Source organism: Micropterus dolomieu, linkage group LG01 (genome assembly GCF_021292245.1).
Source record: "Micropterus dolomieu isolate WLL.071019.BEF.003 ecotype Adirondacks linkage group LG01, ASM2129224v1, whole genome shotgun sequence".
NCBI classification, from domain to species: domain Eukaryota; kingdom Metazoa; phylum Chordata; class Actinopteri; order Centrarchiformes; family Centrarchidae; genus Micropterus; species Micropterus dolomieu.
Genome location: NC_060150.1, coordinates 123,064 through 137,476, shown reverse-complemented (window position 1 = coordinate 137,476; position 14,413 = coordinate 123,064). Strand labels below are relative to the sequence as shown.

Genomic DNA, 14,413 nt, shown 5'->3' with positions numbered 1-14,413 from the left:
GTTAGTACTTGTGTCTGAACTGGAGTTAGTACAGTGTAAGTACGTTGTACTGGTGTCTGAACCACAGTTAGTACTGGTGTCTGAACTGGAGTTAGTACAATGTAAGTATGTTGTACTGGTGTCTGAACCAGAGTTAGTACTGGTGTCAGAACTGGAGTTGGTACTGGTGTCAGAACTGGAGTTAGTAACTGGTGTCTGAACTGGAGTTAGTAAGTGGTGTTAGTACTGGTGTCTGAACTGGAGTTAGTAACTGGTGTTAGTACTGGTGTCTGAACTGGAGTTGGTAACTGGAGTTGGTACTGGTGTCTGAACTGGAGTTGGTACTGGTGTCTGAACCGGAGTTGGTACTGGTGTCTGAACCACAGTTAGTAACTGGTGTCTGAACTAGAGTTAGTAACTGGTGTTGGTACTGGTGTCTGAACTGGAGTTGGTACTGGTGTCTGTACTGGTGTCTGAACTGGAGTTGGTACTGGTGTCTGTACTGGTGTCTGAACCGGAGTTAGTAACTGGTGTTGGTACTGGTGTCTGAACTGGAGTTGGTACTGGTGTCTGAACTGGAGTTAGTAACTGGTGTTAGTACTGGTGTCTGAATTAGAGTTAGTAACTGGTGTTAGTACTGGTGTCTGAACTGGAGTTAGTAACTGGTGTTAGTACTGGTGTCTGAACTGGAGTTAGTAACTGGTGTTAGTACTGGTGTCTGAACTGGAGTTGGCAACTGGTGTTAGTACTGGTGTCTGAACTGGAGTTAGTAACTGGTGTTAGTACTGGTGTCTGAACTGGAGTTGGTAACTGGTGTTAGTACTGGTGTCTGAACTGGAGTTGGTAACTGGTGTCTGTACTGGTGTCTGAACCGGAGTTAGTAACTGGTGTTGGTACTGGTGTCTGAACTGAAGTTGGTACCGGTGTCTGAACTGGAGTTAGTAACTGGTGTTAGTACTGGTGTCTGAATTGGAGTTGGTACTGGTGTCTGAACCAGTTAGTACTGGTGTCTGAACTGGAGTTAGTAACTGGTGTCTGTACTGGTGTCTGAACTGGAGTTAGTAACTGGTGTTAGTACTGGTGTCTGAACTGGAGTTGGTACTGGTGTCTGTACTGGTGTCTGAACTGGAGTTGGTACTGGTGTCTGTACTGGTGTCTGAACCGGAGTTAGTAACTGGTGTTGGTACTGGTGTCTGAACTGGAGTTGGTACTGGTGTCTGAACTGGAGTTAGTAACTGGTGTTAGTACTGGTGTCTGAATTAGAGTTAGTAACTGGTGTTAGTACTGGTGTCTGAACTGGAGTTAGTAACTGGTGTTAGTACTGGTGTCTGAACTGGAGTTAGTAACTGGTGTTAGTACTGGTGTCTGAACTGGAGTTGGTAACTGGTGTTAGTACTGGTGTCTGAACTGGAGTTGGTAACTGGTGTCTGTACTGGTGTCTGAACCGGAGTTAGTAACTGGTGTTGGTACTGGTGTCTGAACTGAAGTTGGTACCGGTGTCTGAACTGGAGTTAGTAACTGGTGTTAGTACTGGTGTCTGAATTGGAGTTGGTACTGGTGTCTGAACCAGTTAGTACTGGTGTCTGAACTGGAGTTAGTAACTGGTGTCTGTACTGGTGTCTGAACTGGAGTTAGTAACTGGTGTTAGTACTTGTGTCTAAACTGGAGTTGGTACTGGTGTCTGTACTGGTGTCTGAACTGGAGTTGGTACTGGTGTCTGTACTGGTGTCTGAACCGGAGTTAGTAACTGGTGTTGGTACTGGTGTCTGAACTGGAGTTGGTAACTGGTGTTAGTACTGGTGTCTGAACTGGAGTTGGCAACTGGTGTTAGTACTGGTGTCTGAACTGGAGTTGGTACCGGTGTCTGAACTGGAGTTAGTAACTGGTGTTAGTACTGGTGTCTGAATTGGAGTTGGTACTGGTGTCTGAACTGGAGTTAGTAACTGGTGTTAGTACTGGTGTCTGAACTGGAGTTAGTAACTGGTGTTAGTACTGGTGTCTGAACTGGAGTTGGTACTGGTGTCTGAACTGGAGTTAGTAACTGGTGTTAGTACTGGTGTCTGAACTGGAGTTAGTAACTGGTGTTAGTACTGGTGTCTGAACTGGAGTTAGTAACTGGTGTTAGTACTGGTGTCTGAACTGGAGTTGGTAACTGGTGTTAGTACTGGTGTCTGAACTGGAGTTAGTACAGTGTTAGAATTTTGTACTGGTGTCTGAACTGGAGTTAGTACTGTAGTCCGTCCTGGACTCTCACACTCAGACCTGATGTCGAGGTGTGGTCCCACCCCTGGCTCACCTCCATCTTGTTCTGGTTTTCCTGCACGGCATCCAGCATGTTGACAAGTTTATCCAGCAGAGTGAGGACCGTGATGGCGTTGACGGGACCCTGACTCATTGCCTCAGAGTCAAATCCTGCCAGGGGGGACGAGGGGGAGGCCTGGTTCTCCTCCTGCTGGTCCAGCGGGTCCTGCTGGTCCTGCAGGACCTGGTTCAGGGAAGGGACCAGTAGGTCCTGGCTCTGGTGGGTCTCGGTGGTCACCATGATGACTCTGTCCTCACACATCAACTCAATGTCGAACCAAAAACCCCCGAAACTCTTTCTGCTGCAGAAAAACACTGGGACTCTGCCTCGCCCGTCCACTCTCTCTCTCTGCGAGTGTGTGTGTGTACTGCGCTCTGATTGGTTGGCTCAGAGGAAAACTTTCCATCCAACTTCCCGACTGTGGAAACGTCCACACCTTTAACTCCTTCACTGCCACGGCTGAAGCCTCTGCAGCTGCCTGAGGAGGGACGGTGGCCCTGACCTGCTTCACCGCCGCAGAGTTTAGTTACCTTCCATTTATTGGTTGTTGTTGTTGTTGTTGTTGTTGTTTGTTTCCTGTCTGAGATGCAGAAATGTCAAAATAAAAGACTCATTAAAGGGTTAACTCTCTCTCTCTCTGCAGCTTTCAGCCTGAAGCTCAGTGTCTCTCTACCACACCCAGAGGGGAGGGGTCTGTTACCATGACTACTGTGTGTGTGTGCAGAGAGAGAGTGTTAGTGTAGCTCGCTCTCTCATGTTTTTAAGGTGAAGTCATCTGGAAGGAAAGCTCTCTCGCCCCCTTCCTCTGTTTGTGTGAATGTCTCTCGGCCTCTCTCTCCCCTGTTTGTGTGAATGTCTCTTGCCCTCTCTCTCCCCTGTTTGTGCGAATGTCTCACCCTCTCTCTCCCCTGTTTGTGCGAATGTCTCTCGCCCTCTCTCTCCCCTGTTTGTGTGAATGTCTCTCTCCCTCTCTCTCCCCTGTTTGTGCGAATGTCTCTCGCCCTCTCTCTCCCCTGTTTGTGTGAATGTCTCTCTCCCTCTCTCTCCCCTGTTTGTGCGAATGTCTCTTGCCCTCTCTCTCCCCTGTTTGTGTGAATGTCTCTTGCCCTCTCTCTCCCCTGTTTGTGCGAATGTCTCACCCTCTCTCTCCCCTGTTTGTGTGAATGTCTCTCTCCCTCTCTCTCCCCTGTTTGTGCAAATGTCTCTCGCCCTCTCTCTCCCCTGTTTGTGTGAATGTCTCTCTCCCTCTCTCTCCCCTGTTTGTGCGAATGTCTCTCTCCCTCTCTCTCCCCTGTTTGTGCAAATGTCTCTCGCCCTCTCTCTCCCCTGTTTGTGTGAATGTCTCTCTCCCTCTCTCTCCCCTGTTTGTGTGAATGTCTCTCTCCCTCTCTCTCCCGTTTGTGCGAATGTCTCGCCCTCTCTCTCCCCTGTTTGTGTGAATGTCTCTTGCCCTCTCTCTCCCCTGTTTGTGTGAATGTCTCTCTCCCTCTCTCTCCCCTGTTTGTGCGAATGTCTCGCCCTCTCTCTCCCCTGTTTGTGTGAATGTCTCTCACCCTCTCTCTCTCTCTCTCCCCTGCTTGTGTGAATGTCTCTCGCCCTCTGTGTGCTGTACAGGCTCCACTGACTGAATGCTGACCTTAAACCAACAGAAACAAAGTATAAAACATGTCACTGGCTGCTGGTTCTTTGTTTGCTGGTCTGAAAGTCTGAGTCTGTGCTTTGAGGGAAACCGGACCAGGATTTGGTCAATCCAGAACTTCTGAGGCTGAATTGGTTTGAAATGTAAGAACACGTGAACACAGGTGTTCTCCTCGGCTGGTCATTCTAGTACGTTGGTGGACCCTCCTCACGTGAGGGCCCTGTATACTCCGGCCCCCACACCGAGTCCTACACCTGTGGTAAGAAGCACGTGGAACACTGAAGCCACATTAGTGGAACCTTAGGGAAATTTGGGGGAACCAGGGGATCGTGTAAAAGATTTGAGAATGTATTTGTGGGACTTCAGTGGAAACAGGCTTACTAGGAGAAACTCTGGGGTCACCCTAGGGGAACCTTAGTAGAACTCTGCAGAAATCCATAGGGGAAAGATGAGATAACAGAACACTAGGGGGAAATCAGAGGAGCTGCAGTGGGTAGAGGAACTTTAGAGGAACCTTGTAGTATAGGGGATGCTAGGGGAACCTTAGTGGAACTTAATAGAAACTTTATGGGAACCTGTAGACAGCTCAACCTTTCAGCCATTTGCCATTAGTGAAACCTTCGAGGAACCTTACAAGAACTATAAAGGAACCTTGGGGATGTGAATAGAACCTCAGAGGATCTTTACAAGACTCATTGGGAGGGGCATAGGAAAATGCAGGACCTAAGCAGAACCTCAGGGGAATCTTGGAGGAACCTTTGGGGGATGTTAGAGAAACCTCAGAAGGACTGTAAAGAATCATTAGTGGAACCTGAAGGGAACCAGAGGGGAACGCTACCTTAGTGGAACATTAGGGAAATGTTGGTTTAGGGTTGTGTCTCTGTTTACTAACTTTATTTATTAACTGTATTTAGAACCGTTCTTCAACAGAGTGTGTGCAGCAGCGTTGGAACACAGAGAACCGTTCTGCAGTAGGTCAGAGTGGAACGAGGTGGAAACAGGAAGAGACGCTCACATCATGGAATTCATACAAACACAATACAGTCATTACTCTGGAGTGCAGCGAGGGGGTTTCCTGATGTTCCTGAATAACACCTCGGTTCATTAAAGGAACCCTCCCGCTGCACTGCAGAGTAATGACTGCATTGTGTTTGAATGAATTCCATGATGTGAGCGTCTCTTCCTGCCTTTCCTGCTATAGTACTTACTGTATGTTACTACGTCTACTGTATGTTACTGTGTCTATAGTACTTACTATATGTTACTACGTCTACTGTATGTTACTGCGTCTATAGTACTTACTGTATGTTACTACGTCCACTGTATGTTACTGTGTCTATAGTACTTACTATATGTTACTACGTCTACTGTATGTTACTGCGTCTATAGTACTTACTATATGTTACTACGTCTACTGTATGTTACTGCGTCTATAGTACTTACTGTATGTTACTACGTCTACTGTATGTTACTGCGTCTATAGTACTTACTGTGTTACTACGTCTACTGTATGTTACTGCGTCTATAGTACTTACTCTATTTTACTGCATCTACTGTATTTACCGCGTCTATAGTACTTAGTCTATTTTACTGCATCTACTCTATTTTACTGCGTCTATAGTACTTACTCTATTTTACTGCTTCTACTGTATTTTACCGCGTCTATAGTACTAGTACATGTTAACATGTACAGCCTGTCTCTGTCCTCTCTGTTTAATGGGGTGGTGGCGCATAGATAAGATGTTTGCCTTTGGTGTGGGAGACCTGGGTGCGATTCCCCCTGTGAGACATCCACCATTCTGTCCCTGAGCAAGACACTTAACCCACACTTAACCGCTTTGGATAAAAAGCGTCAGCTAAATGAATAAATGTAATCTGGGTGATGTTTGTTGTTGTCACAGACTCCAGTTAGACGGTAAGTGCCGTGTTCCACATCTACCAGAAGAGTACCGGATGGAGTACAGGGCCCTCCAGGAGAGGCGTCCTTTCTTAAAAAGAAGAGAAAAAGAAATAAAATCTTCTTTTCCATCCAGGAGAAGAAGAAGGAGCACCTGTCGGAGGCGACCGCCGCGCTGTGCTGGTTATTGCACTGTAGAAGAAGAAGCAGCTGTTTATGAATATCAGAGTGGATTCAGACAAGGACGATCAACAATGGATGCCGTTGTAGGGTTAGATAGTGGCATTAAAAAAGCCATTGTAAATAAAGAGGCAGCCGGAGCTGTGTTTCTGGACATTGAAGAAGCCTGGGACGGGCTTTGGAAGGAGGGGCTGCTAATTGCACTTCATGACGCTGGAATCGGAGGAAGAACGTTTAACTGGATCAAAAATTTTTTAACTCAGGCGATGGTGGGAAGCGAGTTCTCATAGGAGCTGGAGAACGGAGCCCCTCAGGGTAGTGTAATAAGCCCACTGCTCTTTAATATACCAGTCAATGGTGTGTTTAGTAGAGTGGGGAAGGAATTCAGGTTCCCATTGTTTGCAGATGATGGGGCCATCTGGAAGCAAGGGAGGAACCTCTCCTATATTTACGGCCAAACGCAAGCTACATTGGACAAAGTAAGTAAACGGGCTTTAAAATATCTAACACATGATATTTGGACATAGGAAGAAAATACGTTTCAGATCTATAATAGGACTGTTGTCAGATGAAAGGATGACATGGAAGAGGCATATTAAGATGGTTTCCTTGAAAATAATGAATGTCCTGAGGTGTGTGGCTGGGTCTGACTGGGATATGTGAATCTATAATGATGATATTCAGAGCAATGATAACTGTGAAGAAACAGGAGAGATGCTGTTAGTAATGAGAAGACATAAACTTGGTTTGAAGTATTTAATGAAACTAAAAGAACGTGTGATGGAAATTTGATATTTTGCTGTGTTTACTGTTTCACCCTGCATGCTTCATCAGAATAGACCAGTGTTTCACTGGGTTAGGTCACCTGCTTCTTCACTGGCTATTTGTCTTACACTCTGCAGACTGTTTTGCACTCTGTATGTTTGTCTGACCCTTTGCAAAGAATAAAACTCTTAAAAGACGTCTGGATTGGACTCTTTATTTCAGAAGACTCACTAAAGGACAGATTTCCATTTCAGGACGGGATGGAAAACCACCAACAAAAAGCCTGCTGAGGCAGCATTGGGAGTTCATGGGAACAGCAAGAAGGATCAAAACAAACTTTACAGAAAAACTCAAATCTATAGCAGTAAACTGGTATCGTGAATTTGAATGCATGTCCTCCAGATATACCTTCATGGTTGATCCCAATGTTGACCTATATTTTATGGAAACAAGCAAAAGAAAGATGTCAGAGGCTGTAGCGAAGGAAATAAACGCCCGGATGTGTCAACTACGGGGAGGCCACCTACAAATCTACACTGACGGGTCAATCCGGATTACAGAAATAATAAATAGGTCAGTGACAGAAAAGTGGCAGAAATCATGGGGAAACGACAGGAAGGGGAGAAGGACCTGTAGAGAAAGGAAAAAGTGCCTGCCTAGATGTAAGAGACGAGAGACTGAGGTTTGGGCTCTGGCTGGGAAACATCCTGATGGAAAATGTGGAGACGAGGAAACAGTGAAGCGTGTACTAGTACATTTTAGGAAGTACTCTCGCCAAAGGAGGAAACTGTTTAGAGACCTGGGAGCAATTGGAGAAATATATTTAACACACGCACTCTAGTTAACTTAGATAGTTGGAACAAAATGAAGAAACTGATCGAGTACCTACATAAAACTGGTTTCTACAAAAGGATCCAGGCAAGCAGCGTTAAGATGTGAATAACGAACAGAGGAGGGCAGCAACACGCCGCAGGAGCGTCTAGGCTGCCGGAAACAAGAAGAAGAAGAAGAAGCAGCTGTTGTGGAAGCGATCAGCTGACTGATTGGAAGCTAAAGCTAACAGCGACTCTTCATCATCATCATCATCAACGGCCTGAAGACGTCTTCATCTCCCCGGAGGGAAACAACATGGCGTTCATCACAGCCGACTGGAACCCGCTGGGAGAAGCCTTTTATCGGTCAGTGTATCCCCGGAGTGTCGGTCAGGTACCAGCTGTAGCTACTGGATGCTAACTGCTAACGCTAGGTCCCTGCAGCGTGAACACAAGCTCCCGTCTGTTTTAACGGAGCGTTAGCTGCCCGTTAGCGTCCTGCTGAACACCTTTAAACGTCATATCACGGTGTGTGTGTGCGCGTCATTAACGGTTAGCAGCTACGTCCTGTTCGCAACAGGTGTGTTAACGTCATCACGTTTAATCCAACCCAGCAGGTGACGTCCTGCCAGCTGCTCTCAGGACCGCAGTTAAAGTCGCATCATTTTAAACGGAGTCTGGTGGGACAGAACTAAACGAGCTGACGTCAGCATCTAACGTGATGCACTGTGACGTAACGTGTTCGTTAACGTGTTCGTTAACGTGTGTGTGTTAATGTGTGTGTGTGTGTGTGTGCAGGAAGACGGAGCTGTACGAGATGAGCTGGACCCTGAAGGACGGTCTCAGAGACAGTCTGGTGGCTGCTGCTCCGTATGGAGGACCCATAGGTTCGCTGTTATTAACAACGAGAGTCGGGCGGAAATATACAAAACAATATAATATACACCTGTTCAGAGTGGGTGGTAATGCCTGTCTCTGTCTCTACACCTGTCTGTCTCTACCTGTCTGTCTCTGCGTGTCTGTACCTGTTTGTCTCTACGTGTCCCTACACCTGTCTGTCTGTCTCTATCTGTCTGTCTCTCAGCCCTCCTCAGAGAACCCCTCAGACGTTCTCCCAGTTCCCGTCCTCAGCTGGAGATCTATTCTGCGTCGGGAGCCTCCATCACCAGCTTCCCGGTAAATCTTCAGTTCCTCGTTAACCAATCAGAGACAGTCCTCATTCACCTGGTCGTTACTGTTAAATCATGCCGGACTGTTTAGTGTTTAGTACTGCAATGTGTAGTAATCCCTCTGTCTCACCGGTCTCTGTCTCACCTGTCCCGTCTCACCTGTCAGTGGAAGAGCGGTCCTGTGGTCCATTTAGGTTGGACAGTCAATGATGAGCTGCTGTGTATTCAGGAGGACGGATCAGTGCTGATCTACGATCTGTTCGGGTCCTTCAAGAGACACTTCAGTATGGGACAGGTCAGTCTGTTAACTAGTCTTTTTACAAGTTAACTAACCACTTCAGTATGGGACAGGTCAGTCTGTTAACTAGTCTTTTTACAAGTTAACTAACCATTTCTGTATGGGACAGGTCAGTCTGTTAACTAGTCTTTTTACAAGTTAACTAACCACTTCAGTATGGGACAGGTCAGTCTGTTAACTAGTTAACTAACCACTTCAGTATGGGACAGGTCAGTCTGTTAACTAGTCTTTTTACAAGTTAACTAACCACTTCAGTATGGGACAGGTCAGTCTGTTAACTAGTTAACTAACCATTTCAGTATGGGAAAGGTCAGTCTGTTAACTAGTCTGTTTACTGGTTAACTAACCACTTCAGTATGGGACAGGTCAGTCTGTTTACTGGTTAACTAACCACTTCAGTATGGGACAGGTCAGTCTGTTTACTGGTTAACTAACCACTTCAGTATGGGACAGGTCAGTCTGTTTACAAGTTAACTAACCACTTCAGTATGGGACAGGTCAGTCTGTTAACTAGTTAACTAACCACTTCAGTATGGGACAGGTCGGTCTGTTAACTAGTTAACTAACCACTTCAGTATGGGACAGGTCAGTCTGTTAACTAGTCTGTTAACTAGTTAACTAACCACTTCAGTATGGGACAGGTCAGTCTGTTAACTAGTCTGTTAACTAGTTAACTAACCACTTCAGTATGGGACAGGTCAGTCTGTTAACTAGTCTGTTAACTAGTTAACTAACCACTTCAGTATGGGACAGGTCAGTCTGTTAACTAGTCTGTTAACTAGTTAACTAACCACTTCAGTATGGGACAGGTCAGTCTGTTAACTAGTTAACTAACCATTTCAGTATGGGACAGGTCAGTCTGTCAACTAGTCTGTTTACTAGTTAACTAACCACTTCAGTATGGGACATGTCAGTCTGTTAACTAGTTAACTAACCATTTCAGTATGGGACAGGTCAGTCTGTTAACTAGTCTTTTTACAGGTTAACTAACCACTTCAGTATGGGACGGGTCAGTCTGTTAACTAGTCTTTTTACAAGTTAACTAACCACTTCAGTATGGGACAGGTCAGTCTGTTAACTAGTCTGTTAACTAGTTAACTAACCACTTCAGTATGGGACAGGTCAGTCTGTTAACTAGTCTTTTTACAAGTTAACTAACCACTTCAGTATGGGACAGGTCAGTCTGTTTGTCTGTTAACTGGTTAACTAACCACTTCAGTATGGGACAGGTCAGTCTGTTTACTGGTTAACTAACCACTTCAGTATGGGACAGGTCAGTCTGTTTACAGGTTAACTAACCACTTCAGTATGGGACAGGTCAGTCTGTTTACAGGTTAACTAACCACTTCAGTATGGGACAGGTCAGTCTGTTAACTAGTCTGTTTACAAGTTAACTAACCACTTCAGTATGGGACAGGTCAGTCTGTTAACTAGTCTGTTTACAAGTTAACTAACCACTTCAGTATGGGACAGGTCAGTCTGTTAACTAGTCTGTTTACAAGTTAACTAACCACTTCAGTATGGGACAGGTCAGTCTGTTAACTAGTCTTTTTACAAGTTAACTAACCACTTCAGTATGGGACAGGTCAGTCTGTTAACTCGTCTGTTAACTGGTTAACTAACCACTTCAGTATGGGACAGGTCAGTCTGTCAACTAGTTAACTAACCACTTCAGTATGGGACAAGTCAGTCTGTCAACTAGTTAACTAACCACTTCAGTATGGGACAGGTCAGTCTGTTAACTAGTTAACTACCCACTTCAGTATGGGACAGGTCAGTCTGTCAACTAGTTAACTAACCACTTCAGTATGGGACAGGTCAGTCTGTTAACTAGTTAACTAACCACTTCACTACAGGTCAGTCTGTTAACTAGTCTGTTAACTAGTTAACTAACCACTTCAGTATTGGACAGGTCAGTCTGTTTACTGGTTAACTAACCACGTCAGTATGGGACAGGTCAGTCTGTTAACTAGTTAACTAACCACTTCACTACAGGTCAGTCTGTTAACTAGTCTGTTAACTAGTTAACTAACCACTTCAGTATGGGACAGGTCAGTCTTTAAACTAGTCTGTTTACATGTTAGCTAACCACTTCCCTACAGGTCAGTCTGTTAACTGGTTAACTAACCACTTCACTATGGGACAGGTCAGTCTGTCAACTAGTCTGTTAACTGGTTAACTAACCACTTCACTATGGGACAGGTCAGTCTGTAAACTAGTCTGTTTACAAGTTAGCTAACCACTTTACTATAGGTCAGTCAGTTAACTAGTCTGTTAATTGGTTAACTAACCACTTCACTATGGGACAGGTCAGTATGTTAACTAGTCTATTTACATGTTAACTAACCACTTCACTGCAGGTCAGTCTGTTAACTAGTCTGTTTACTGGTTAACTAACCACTTCACTGTGGGACAGGTCAGTATGTTAACTAGTCTATTTACATGTTTACTAACCACTTCACTATGGGACAGGTCAGTCTGTTAACTAGTCTGTTTACTGGTTAACTAACCACTACAGGTCAGTCCATTAACTAGTATGTTAACTGGTTAGCTAACCACTTCACTACAGGTCAGTCTGTTAACTAGTCTGTTTACTGGTTAACTAACCACTTCACTATGGGACAGGTCGGTCTTTTAACTAGTCTGTTTACTGGTTAACTAACCACTACAGGTCAGTCCATTAACTAGTCTGTTAACTGGTTAGCTAACCACTTCACTACAGGTCAGTCTGTTAACTAGTCTGTTTACTGGTTAACTAACCACTACAGGTCAGTCCATTAACTAGTCTGTTAACTGGTTAGGTAACCACTTCACTACAGGTCAGTCTGTTAACTAGTCTGTTTACTGGTTAACTAACCACTTCAGTATGGAACAGGTCAGTCTGTTAACTAGTCTGTTTACTGGTTAACTAACCACTTCAGTATGGAACAGGTCAGTCTGTTAACTAGTTTCTGTCTGATGTTTTCAACAGGAAGTGGTCCAGAGTCAGGTCTTGGAAGCCAAAGTTTTTCACTCTCCTTATGGAACAGGTGTTGCCATTGTAACAGGCTCCTCCCGCTTCACCTTGGCAACCAACATCGATGACCTGAAGCTCCGGAGGTTACCTGAAGTCCCAGGTAACACCTTTACCTTAACTTTCTCAGTCTGTGGTTTCATGTGTTGGAGGTAGAACAGATTCAGAGCGGCCTCTCTCTGTCCCTGTCCCCTATATATCTGTACCCGTCGGTTATCTGTCTCTCTGTTCTGTACTTGTCTCTCTGTCCTTGTCTCTGTGTCCCTGTACATATACCTGTCTCTGTGTCCCTGTACCCGTCTCTCTGTCCTTGTCTCTGTGTCCCTGTACATATACCTGTCTCTGTGTCCCTGTACCCGTCTCTCTGTCTCTGTACCCATCTTTTATCTGTCTCTGTGTCCCTGTACCAGTCTCTTGTCGCCTATAAATATATACCCCTCGGTTATCTGTCTCTGTGTCCCTGTACCTATGTTTTACCTGTCTCTGTCCTCAGGTCTGCAGGGGAAGCCATCCTGCTGGGTCGTCCTCACTCAGGACAGACAGACTAAAATCCTGCTGTCCAACGGACCTGAAGTCTACATGCTGGACAACACGTCATGTACTGCTGTGGTGAGACAGTTAGAGAGACAGACCGGTAGATAGAGGTTAGGCAGGTGGAGAGAGACGGGTAACTAACCTCACCTGTCTGTTTCAGTGTCCTCCAGGTCTCAGTCCTCAGGCTGGCAGCATTGTCCACATGTCTGTGTCTTTCAGCTATAAATACCTGGCTCTCTTTACTGATACTGGACACCTGTGGACAGGCTCCTCCCACCTCCAGGTGAGCTGCTCCTCTGTCTAATCAGCTGTTTGATGTGACCTGAGTGGGGGTGGTCTGTGTGGATGAGTGACAGGTGATTCTGTGTCTACAGGACAAACTGAGTGAAGTGGACACCAAAAAGTCGACACCTCCCAAACAAATGGTGTGGTACGTGCACCTGTCCGCCTGCCTGTCTGTCCGCCTGTCTCTGTCCACCTGTCTGTCTCTCTGTTTGTTTATCTGTTTGTCCGTCTGTCTGTCTCTCTGTCCGCCTGTCTGTCCACCTGTCTGTCTCTGTCCGCATGTCTGTCTCTCTGTTTACCTGTCTGTCTCTCTGTCCACCTGCCTGTCTGTTTGTTTATCTGTTTGTCCGCCTGTCTGTCTGTCAGTCCGCCTGTCTGTCTCTCTGATTGTTTACCTGTCTCTCCGTCCACCTGTCTGTTTACCTGCCTGTCTGTCTGTCAGTCCGCCTGTCAGTCCGCCTGTCTGTCCGCCTGCCTGTCTACCTGTCCGCCTGTCTGTCCACCTGCCTGTCTACCTGTCCGCCTGTCTGTCCACCTGTCTGTCTCTGTTTACCTGCCTGTCCACCTGTCTGTCCGCCTGTCTGTCCACCTGTCTGTCTCTGTCCGCCTGTCTGTCTGCCTGCCTGTCTACCTGTCCGCCTGTCTGTCCACCTGTCTGTCTCTGTCCGCCTGTCTGTCTCTGTCCGCCTGTCTGTCTACCTGTCCGCCTGTCTGTCCGCCTGCCTGTATACCTGTCCGCCTGTCTGTCCACCTGTCTGTCTCTGTTCGCCTGTCTGTCTGTCCGCCTGTCTGTCTACCTGTCCGCCTGTCTGTCCACCTGCCTGTCTACCTGTCCGCCTGTCTGTCCACCTGTCTGTCTCTGTCCGCCTGTCTGTCCGCCTGCCTGTCTACCTGTCCGCCTGCCTGTCTACCTGTCCGCCTGTCTGTCCACCTGTCTGTCTCTGTCCGCCTGTCTGTCCGCCTGTCTGTCCGCCTGTCTGTCTGTCTGTCCACCTGTCTGTCTCTGTCCGCCTGTCTGTCCGCCTGTCTGTCTGTCCGCCGGTCTGTCTACCTGTCCGCCTGTCTGTCCACCTGTCTGTCTCTGTCCGCCTGTCTGTCTTTCTGTCCACCTGTCTGTCTCTGTCCGCCTGTCTGTCCGCCTGTCTGTCTACCTGTCCGCCTATCTGTCCGCCTGTCTGTCTCTGTCCGCCTGTCTGTCCGCCTGCCTGTCTGTCTGTCCGCCTGTCTGTCTACCTGTCCGCCTATCTGTCCGCCTGTCTGTCTACCTGTCCGCCTGTCTGTCCGCCTGCCTGTCTGTCTGTCCGCCTGTCTGTCCACCTGTCTGTCTCTGTCCGCCTGTCTGTCCGCCTGCCTGTCTACCTGTCCGCCTGTCTGCCTGCCTGTCTACCTGTCCGCCTGTCTGCCTGCCTGTCTACCTGTCCGCCTGTCTGTCCACCTGTCTGTCTCTGTCCGCCTGTCTGTCCGCCTGTCTGTCCGCCTGTCTGTCTGTCTGTCCACCTGTCTGTCTCTGTCCGCCTGTCTGTCCGCCTGTCTGTCTGTC

At 46.9% G+C, this 14,413-nt stretch overlaps 2 protein-coding genes and 1 long non-coding RNA gene across 5 annotated transcripts in view; all 3 read right to left on the bottom strand.

The window, feature by feature from the left end:
• cavin2b (caveolae associated protein 2b) overlaps positions 1-2,634 on the bottom strand; it is a 19,710-nt gene extending 17,076 nt beyond the window's left edge. For all 3 annotated transcript variants that reach the window (XR_006825325.1, XR_006825324.1, XM_046050951.1), the window contains exon 1: positions 2,276-2,634. Coding sequence is in view for 1 of the 3 variants with exons in the window: in XM_046050951.1 (XP_045906907.1) it covers positions 2,276-2,542 (267 nt within the window). In the remaining 2 variants the exon portion in view is untranslated. The remainder of the gene's footprint in view (positions 1-2,275) is intronic.
• LOC123971238 (NLR family CARD domain-containing protein 3-like) overlaps positions 1-14,413 on the bottom strand; it is a 427,855-nt gene that overhangs the window by 338,279 nt on the left and 75,163 nt on the right. The window lies entirely within an intron of this gene.
• Positions 6,961-10,157, bottom strand: LOC123972505. Its single transcript, XR_006825425.1, has 2 exons — positions 7,652-10,157; positions 6,961-7,561 (listed from the first exon to the last, which is right to left on the bottom strand). It is a non-coding gene; the product is annotated as an uncharacterized LOC123972505 (long non-coding RNA).